The 9,893-nt window shown below is 44.9% G+C and overlaps 1 protein-coding gene and 1 non-coding gene across 2 annotated transcripts in view; one reads left to right on the top strand and one right to left on the bottom strand.

Annotated features, from left to right (window-relative positions):
- The first annotated feature begins 3,986 nt into the window (after positions 1-3,986).
- LOC138081607 (U6 spliceosomal RNA) lies at positions 3,987-4,093 on the top strand. The gene has a single exon (XR_011145054.1). It is a non-coding gene; the product is annotated as a U6 spliceosomal RNA (small nuclear RNA).
- A 5,357-nt stretch (positions 4,094-9,450) lies between these two features.
- Positions 9,451-9,893, bottom strand: part of FBXO16 (F-box protein 16) — a 33,091-nt gene continuing 32,648 nt past the window's right edge. Inside the window, exon 7 of the mRNA XM_068974607.1 lies at positions 9,451-9,468. Within this exon, the coding sequence (XP_068830708.1) occupies positions 9,451-9,468 (18 nt within the window). The remainder of the gene's footprint in view (positions 9,469-9,893) is intronic.

Below are 9,893 nucleotides of genomic sequence, written 5' to 3'. Positions count from 1 at the left end.
AAAATTGGGGTTAAACACAGCCAGTCGTTGGAATCCAAGAGGAAAGGGGGAAGGCGTGGGAATTAGTTGTCTTCCCATGTTAGAAGTTTTCGGTGTTGTTTCAAGATCTGCATACAGTCAGCATTTTCATGTTGCTCTAAGATTAGCACAAGGTAAGAGAACAAACAGAAGCCTTCCTTTGTGCTATTTTAGGAACAAGGAAAATAGAATAATACCTTCCAAATGGAGGAACAGCCTAGCTTTCTGTGACACAAGAATGGGCTCGTAACACCTCGGCTGTAACAGTTTCAAATGGAATCCTATTACAGTGCAAAGTATATTTATCACTGTATTTGAGGAACGCTTTCTCCTAAGTCCCCCCGGGGGAGATCCACAGGCCCAGGCAGGCTCCTCTCAAGCTCTCCTTTTCCACCCTGGCAGGTCCCAGGGACTCCCCCGCCCCACCACGTCTCCTCTTGGTAATTGTCATCACCTACCCAAACTGTTACTTCTCATCACTTCCTGAGGAGCTCTGGAAGCTGGTCTCTTCATGCCCATCTGTTGGACTGTACCTCAGAGGTTTACAAAGCCTGCATTTGCCCAGCTTCAAGACTGAAGAAAGCCTGGAATGGGCAACAGAGGGCTTCCCCGGCGGCTCAGCGGTGAAGAATCCACTAGCAATGCAGGAGACACAGGAGATGGGGGTTCGATCCCTGGGCCAGGAAGATCCCCTGGAGAAGGGAATGGCAACCCACTCCAGTGTTCTTGACCGGAGAATCCCATGCACAGAGGAGCCTGCCGGGCTACAGCTCATAAGGTTGCAAAGAGTCAGACGTGACTGAAGTGACTTGGCACGCACAGATGCATCAGGCAACAGAGACATCAGTGGTTTGACAGACGGGGAGCTTCTGTGTCTGAAGCAAAGTCCTAGGGCGACCCCCCACCCTGTGCAGCAGCACCTTCAGGATGTGGCAGCAGGCTCTGCTCCTGGTGGAGGGGGAGACTGCCAGTTACATAGAGCGACCCCCGACCCTGTGCAGCAGCACCTTCAGGACGTGGCAGCAGGCTTTGCTCCTGGTGGAGGGGGAGACGGCCAGTTACAGGGGAGTTGATGTCAGATGGGCTCATCGATTACCAGGGAAACCAAAAGAAGGGCACACTCCTCACCACCCCTTTGATAAGATCACTAGCTGGGGCCCAGGGCAAGTCTGTAGGAAGGCCAGAGTCAGTGTAAGTGAAGCAGGCACTGGTTGGGCAGGGGATGGACAGAGAGCAAGAGAACAGCCATCTTGAGTGGGCTGGTCATGCACCACCCTTCCTGGTTGTCCCTGAAAACAAGTCTGTAGACCCTCTTCATTTTAAGACTTTAATGCCCATCATGACAAGAGGAAAGAGAAAATATAAGGAGGAAAGACAAAATATGGGGAATTCTATGTGTGTGTGTGTCCCGTGGCTAAGTTGTGTCTGACTCTTTGCAACCCCGTGGGTTGCAGCCCACCAGGCTCCTCTGTCCACGGAACTTTCCAGACAAGAATACTGGAGTGGGTTGTCATTTCCTCCTCCAGGGGATTTTCCCGATCCAGGGATCAAATCTGTATCTCCTGCGTTGGTAGGTGGATTTTTACCACTTGAGCCACCTGGGAAGCCTGAGGAAATATACAAAAGGTACAAATCTGACAGTCTTGAGTTTGGACCAGAGCATCTGATGATCTGGTCGAACTAACTTGAAATTTCTTTTATGTCAACATTGGGTGTTGTAAGCAGATAGGGGAGGGGGGTCCTTGGAGAAAGAGAATCAGGCATGAGCTCTTTGACATAAGAGAACCCATTTTGGTCCAAGACATTCTGTGATCTAAGCCTGGCCCCAATGCTTGCCCTTAAACAGGTCTCAGTAATTAATGATCTTAAGGGAAGAAAGGACTGCAGGAATGAAAGGAAAGCAGTCAAGACTGGGTCTATGATTCCCCTGGTGGTCCAGTGGCTAAGAGTCCGAGCTCCCAATGCAAAGGGGCTGGGGTTCCATCCCTGGTCAGGGAACTAGATCCCGCATGCCACAATTAAGAGTTTGCATGCCCCAACTAAAGATCCTGCATGCTGTATGATGTGGCCATTAAAAAAAAAAATTGGTCCTCATTAAAAAATCTATACCTTAAAATTTTTTTTTAAATAGAGAAATAGAGGTGAGCGAGAAATAATCAACACAGCAACAAGTCTGTTTTTGTTCTTCATTTGTCTTTAGCTCTGGGGTAAAACGGTCAGTTGCGGGGGGAAAGGCTAAGCAGAAAATTCTAGCCAGGGTTTTGAAATTTAAGTCCAAGATTATATGATGCCACCATTCAGCCTCCCAAGTAGGTGACATAAAGTCAGGATGTGCCGCCAAATGTGCACAGGACATAAAATTCCTATGGTTGGTTGTTAGTAGGGACTACGAATTTACATTTCAAAATATCCATGTCTGAAAAAATTGGCTTCTAATGTAGTTTGCTGTAAAAAGCCAAACTATTTAATACAAAGGGTTATACACGCGCACCTACATATAGACTGCATACACACACACATATATTTTTTAAAGATTTTTTTTGATGTGGACCATTTTTAAAGTTGTTTATTGAATTTGTTACAATATTGCTTCTGTTTTTTCATTTTGATTTTTGAGCAGTGAGGCATGTGGGATCTTGGTCCCCCCATCAGGGATTGAACCTGCAGCCCCTGCATTGGAAGGCATAGTCTTAACCACAGCACCACCAGGGAAGTCCCTTTTGTTTAACTCATAAGTAAAAACAAGAAGGCATTTGGCCCCAGTCTAAATATTCAGGGAAAGAAGCGAGTAGAATTACTCCTGTTGGAAACGCCACGTTAATTTATTATGCATAGCATGATCAAACAAGAGGCCACAAGACAGAACAAGCAGACTACGCTCTTTCAGAGGCAAAGGAGAAATGCAAAGATGCTAAGTCGTGGTCCTCCCTGAGAATTAATTTTGCCCCCAGGATTCTTAGCAATTAGGTCTTTTCATCTTGGAGGTATCAGAGGCAGAGGAAGGCGCAGAGCACCAAGTCCATGGCACAGAGTTCAACACACAGTATTCTGCCTGGGGGCGTGGAATCAAAAACCCAGCACTGAGAAGGAGTCATGCACAGACACAAGATGTATGGAGGACATGCAGGGAAAGAAAATATATGGGTTACACGTCATACTGCTCTGGATGCAACCATTTTTCACACAGCAGAAACTGTGAGAGAGAAGACAAAGGAGAAAGACAAAGAAAAGTGGGGAAGGGCTGTCCCTGGTGGTCCAGTGGTTAAGAATCTGCCTTCCAATGCAGGGGACCAGGGTTTGATCCCTGGTGGGGGAACTAAGATCCCACAAGCCACAGGACAATTAAGTTTGCAAGTCACGACTACTGAGCCCGGGAGCCACATTTAGAGAGAAGCCTGTGCCCCACAATGAAAGATCCCACATGCTGCAATTAAGACCCACCACAGCCCCAAAATAATCAATTAAAAATATTTTAAAAAAGAAAAGTGGGGAAAGTAAAGGTAAAATCGAGAAAGAGAAGGTTGGAGCCTCATACTGGCCACCTGGCTGACGCCCTGTCAGCTACTCAGCAGCCACTCAGCATCAGCACTCTCTCAGCATCCCTGCTGTCTCCATGGTGATCTGATGTGATTCTGATGAATGTGACTAGTTCATGAATGCTTCCTGGAGCTGGGCCCTGTTGTTGCTAACTCCATTTTCCAGATGAGAAAACAGTGCTTCCGAGATTGTCAACAATTTGTCCCAAATCACTGAGTTGCTGAAATTGTGGGATCAGGCGTTGAACCTAGGCTGTTTCAGGCCCAAGTGTGTGCTCTTGGTCAGCAAAGTGAAAAATAAGATGGTGTTTAATGGAGGAGAACGTGAACATGTATTGAGTACTTAATATATACCTGGCATGTGATCCTCACAACAGTCCTGCAAGGGAGGGATCATTATTCCCATTTTATAGATGAAGAAATTGAGGCTCAGTGCTCACTTCGACAGCACATATACCTCAATTGGAGTGATACAAAGAAGATTAGCATGGCCCCTGCTCAAGGATGACATGCAAACTGGTGAGGCATTTCACATTTTTACAGCAGAAACCTTCACAACACTGTAAAGCGATTTTCCTCCAATTAAAAAATAAAGTTTAAAAAGTATGAATAAAACAGGGAAAATTTTTTTAAATTGGGGCTCAGAGAGGTTAAGTAACTTATCTAAAGTTGCAGTGCTTAGCAAAAAAGCCCCGGTCTGGGGCACGTCACCCCTTCTCAGCATCTATGCTGAGAGTTTTATACTTTCTCTCTGAAATAAATCCTGTTTGCTTGCTACCATGAAAAAAAAAAAAAAAAAGACCAGGTCTCTCAGACTGCAAAGCCCATATTCCATTTAAAAAAAAAATACATTGTTGTTTTGCTCCTAAATTTTATTTATTTATTTGGCTGCTTCAGGTCTTCACTGTGGCATGTGGAATCTAGTTCCCTGACCAGGGATCAAACCCAGGCCCCCTACATTGGGAGAAGAGTGTCTTAGCCACTGGACCACCAGGGAAGTCTTATTCTTTCTTCCAGATGGAATTCTCAGGAATTTCACGGATTGGACTACGTAAGTAAAAATCTCTCCTATAGATATTTTTAGCTCTGCACATCCAAACCAAACACCTAGGGTATCTGTCAGAATTTGAAAGAAGTCTATTGAAGACTGCTTGCAAGAAAACCACTGTATAAACTATGTTTTATAAATTCTTCTGTTTTAATTAATCAGGTTTTTTAAAGTTCGAAGGGAAAAAAAGGAGACAGAAACCAGTTTTTAATGATTTAGAATTAGGATTCATGAATACACTGGGTTCTTTTTGGTATTAGGGGAAAGCAGAGAGTAAATGTGGTGGGAAACTATGAGGGTCCAGAGATGCAGACTTTAGCCTGGAAGAGACATTAAAGAGGTATTTCAGGGGCTTCCCTGGTGGTCCAGGGGCTAAGACTCTGTACCCCAATGCAGTGGGTGTGGGTTCGATCCCTGCTCAGGGAACTAGATCCCACATGCCACAGGGAAGACTGAAGATCCTATGTGCTGCAACTAAGACCAGGTGCAGTGAAATAAACACTTAATAAATGAGATAAATACTTAAAAGAAACCTCAGTTATTAAAAAAAAAAGATGCAATTCTAACTTATTTTAGAAATAGCTTGAGTGTCTGCTAGTCAACAGCAGAGCTAAGGCCAGAACCTGGGGTTTCCCAATGCTTAAACCATTGTTCTTTCTTAAATGTGAGCCATGAATCCCCTTTAGAGAATACTCCTTTCTCCTCCTCTCTTAATCCAGATAGGGGGAAAAAAATAGTGAGAAAGCTTAAAGACTATTAAAAAACAATCAGGACATTAAGAATCAAGTTATCCTGGAAGGAGGTCAAGACAGTAACCACAGAGGCTGGAGTTAAGGGGAGGAGCACCAGGCAAGATAAGGTCTTATCTAAAGCAATTAGAGTAAGCAGGCAATTAGAAGCTTTTGTTACTTGTATTTAGCTGAACACTGAACAGAAAGCTTTTTGAAATCCTTGGCTAAATCAAAACCTGGAAAGTGAGGACTTCTAACCTTCAAGAAAAAAAGTTCAGCATGAGACAAAAAGGTATTTGTTTTTATACTTAACTTGGTAGGAAAAAGGAAAAACAAAAAACAGACAAAAAACAAGATGTCAGCTCAGCTGGGTCCCAATTCCAGCCCTGGGGAGCGCAAAGCCACCCCTCTTGGTTTTATTTTTAAGGATAGCATTTTTTCCTCCCTCCTTGGCCAAGCTCAGTGTGTGGGATCTTAGTTCTCTTACCAAGGATCAAACCCTCACCCTCTGGAAGCGTGAAGTCTTAACCACTGGACTGCCAGGGAAGTCCCGCCCTCCCCACCTTGGTTTTTGTAAATAGTCCCGAGGGCCTTTCTTCGTTTCTAGACTACTGAGATCTTGCTTCCATGTGTAAATTGAGTATAATTTCCTAAAGAGATGGAAGGCAGGCTTTACATCCTAGTAATAGGGAACAAATTTGATTGGGAATGGCTGGGTTACCATCTAACACTGTCATTTTCCCCTGCCTGGGCTTAGCTTCCCTCCAACCGGCTGGCTTTTCTTTCCTGGTCTTATTTCTTTCCTCTCCACCCTCTGCCCCACCTCCCCTCTAATCTCCAGCCGGGCAGGTTGTCCCTCCCCTGGAGTCCAGGTGCTTGTAGCATTTGCTCCTTAGCGGCTTTCCCCCAAGGAGACAGCTCCCTCCTTCTTCTTCCCAAAAAGGAATCGTGGGGCCAGCTGTTAAGATTTTTTAAAAGTTTTTTTTTTTAATGTCTTTACTCAAGATGGGAAAATCTCTGAAGTTTAAGATGGCACCTGGCTGTCCCGTGGTGCTTATATTTTTTCATGGCTTTGTTCTGTCTGGAATTTCATTATAACTAATGATGGGACTTCCTTAATGGTCCAGTGGTTAAGATTCTGGACGTTCAATGCAAGGGGTCACAGGTTCAATCTCTGGTCAGGGAATTAAGATCCCATATGCCACATGGTGTGGCCAAAAAGCAAAACGAGCAAACAACCATCACAACAAAAAAACTAATGGTAATGAACATACTTTGACGTTTATATAATTTTAATAAATCACCTTCAAAATGATAAAGCATTAGTGATCAAATAGACAGAGATTTGCTCAGTCATGTCCAACTCTTTGGGACCCCACAGACTGTAGCCTGCAAGGCTCCTCTGTCCATAGGATTTTCCCAGACAGGAATATTGGAGTGGATTGTTGTTTCCTCTCCCAGGGGAATCTTCCCGACCCAGGGATCAAACCCGTGTCTCCAGTATTGGCAGGTGGATTCTTAACCACTGAGCCACATGGGAAGGCTAGCTTCTATCAATGATTCACACCAAAAGGTGGTTCAGTGAAGCAGCTATAGTGAGGCAGTGCTGGAATTCAAAGGGGAATCAGGTACCCTTGAAACTGAAACCTAATAATAGTGGAAAACATCACCAACTCACAGCAATATACACAGATTTGAAACTGTTTCCTTGAGGATGTTTCTGTTTGGATGGAGAACTCTAATGACTCATTCTAAGTAATGAAAGGCAAACAGTGAAGATGCCTCAGTGACCTGATAGCCATGCCCTGGAGTGAGAGCCGAGAGAGGGGTCCCCAGCCTCTGGGGTCTAATGCCTGATGATCTGAGGTGCAGCTGATGTATCAATAATAGAAATAAAGTGAACAATAAATGTAATGCACTTGAATCATCCTGAAACCATCCCCTCTTCCCCAATTCATGGAAAAAATTCTCTTTCATGAAACTGGTCCCTGGTGTCAAAAAGTTTGGGGATATTCAGAGGAATGTTCTTTGTCCTTCACACCCGCACTGTTTTTCTTCTAACCGCCCCATCTCACAAAGCTTGAACCTCTCCTAGCGTCACACGCCCTTCCCACTTTGAGGGGCAGGGTGCACGCCAGTGCTCAGGCCTCAGGTCCTCCCTGGGCGTTGGTGATCTGTCCTTCTCATTCTGGCTTTGTAAGGCACTCCCCTAAATTCTTCCTGCTCCCCTGTTTCTCTAGTTCCTCCTGAATCTTCCTAGATAAACCTGTCTAAATGATGCAAGAACTTTCTATCTAATGAATCTGTGATTTTCTCCACTTTAATCCCACCCGGGCTGTGTCTACCACACTCTCTCCACAGCTGCACTTGTCGTTTCTGTTTCGTTCTCAGCTTTCTATTTTACCCCGGAGTACAGCCGATTAACAATGTTGTGATGGCTTCAGGTGGACAGCAAAGGGACTCAGACATATGTATTCATGTATCCACTCTCCCCCAAACCCCCAGGCTGCCACATAACATTAAGCAGACTTCCCTGTGCTGCACAGTCGGTCCTTCATTATCCATTTCATTGTCAGATTTTATTTACTCCTGACTTTCTTTGTGGCCCCTAAATGAATTTCCTCAAAACCCAGTTCCTCTCATCTCAGGCCCCATAGCTAGTATTTCATTTTCACAATCACCTTGCCTCATGCAGGAGGTTGCTCCTTTCCTCCGAGGGAGGGGTGTGGTGGACGGTGGGGCAAAGTGGCGCAGGGGAGGGAGGGGGCCTTAGCCACCTGCAGCCTGCGGCCTAACAGCCACAAGGCTCCCCCAGGGGCAGAGTGGTACAGGCTCTGCCTGCCAAGGCAGGAGATGCAGCAGACCCGGGTTCGATCCCTGGGCCTGAAAGATCTCCTGGAGAGGGAAATGGCAACCCACTGCAGTATTCTTGCCTGGCAAATTCCATGGAGAGGAGGAGCCTGGCAGGCTACGGTCCATGGGGTCGCAAAGAGTCAGACAAGCCTGAGCGTGCACGCACATCACAGACACCAATGTGGAGTCCAACATCCCAGCTCACTTTTGGAGGGTTTAATTATGTCTTAATGCTCCCTATCATAATTAAGCAGAAATAGTGATTCTAATTAGCATATTTACAGAAACCACACAAGTATGCTTCCCTGGTGGCTCAGGTTTTAAAGAACCCACCTGCAATGCAGGAGACCCAGGTTCGATCCCTGAGTTGGGAAGATCCCCTGGAGGAGGAAATGGCAACCCACTCCAGTAGTCTTGCCTGGAGAATTCCATGGACAGAGAAGCCTGGCGCGCTACAGTCCATGGGGTCACAAAGAGTCAGATACGACTGAGCAAATAACACACACAAGGAGATCCATACAGTCGCACACTTCACCTACTCATCGCTTAATGGTGTTCCATCCTTGTTTACTTTGCCCTGGTTTCCCTTTCAGCTTAAATGAGCACAACTTTTGAAGTCTTATTTCAACTTAAGCAAGCCCTGCTAGAGGGTGACAGATGGTGCATGTCAAAAACCCAGAGGGAGGATTTCTGTTTAGCCTTTGATTTTTGTTTTGTTTTTTTAAGCCAGAGAAACGTCCGACTGTGCTCATAGTTTGTAAGCATACGTCACCAACTTTTACCTTCCTGCAAATTCCCTGTGCTTCCCCAGATCTCTCCTCTACTTCTGGCTAAGGAGGGGCTGGCAAGTAGGCGGCCGCATGCCTGAGTGGCTCGGGTGATAAACCTCATAGTTATTTTTCCCAATTAATGGTTTTCACTGACAATTTTACTGCTCTATTTTAAGCTTCCTCATTCCCTTGGGCCTCCATACATATGTCTGTGATAAGTCTCATCCCGTCCAACCAGACTGTCTCCTCAGAATATAGACTAACCTATTTCAAAAAGCTCATCTCTCTCTCTCTCTTTTTGGAACATAACACTTGAAAATGCATTGAAACAGAAAGTAATTAAGCTTTAAAGGAGAGCTATAAAAGTGATTTATTCATGAGTACACACTTATCCTTCTCCCAACTGACACCCATTTGATATTAATTTTCCTTTAGTGTGTATCTGCAGCCTTTTTCTAAATCTTTACTACTAATAGAAACTTTTTATTCCACCCTTATTCCCTTCTACTTGGCTCCAAAGACTCATATGTGCTGAAAGGGATCCACTAGGGGTACAGAACCACAATTTGGGAAATTCTGCTCTGAAATAATAATGCTCCCTAGTTACAACCACTGACTTTTATTAGGTTGTCAATTAGCTATTTTTTAATTAGGGGAAGAAAAGTTCTTAATTCATTCTTTTCCCTGAAGTTATTTAGAATGCACTTTTATCATCATTCTCCACTGGTGACAGAACAGCTATGGAACGTGTATCAGGCTGGCCGAAAAGTTTGGGTTTTTCCATAACATGTTAAGGAAAAACCAGAATCAAGTTTTTGGTCAACTCAATATCTTTTTCTTGGGCTTGCCAGGTGGTGCCAGTGGTAAAGAATTCTCCTGCCAATGCAGGAGATGCAAGAGAAGGTGGGCTTGATCCCTGGGTCAGGAAGATCTCCTG

The sequence above is a fragment of the Capricornis sumatraensis genome, chromosome 6 (genome assembly GCF_032405125.1).
Source record: "Capricornis sumatraensis isolate serow.1 chromosome 6, serow.2, whole genome shotgun sequence".
Taxonomy (NCBI): domain Eukaryota; kingdom Metazoa; phylum Chordata; class Mammalia; order Artiodactyla; family Bovidae; genus Capricornis; species Capricornis sumatraensis.
Note: the sequence above shows the minus strand (reverse complement) of the source record. Positions and strands in the feature narration are given on the sequence as shown.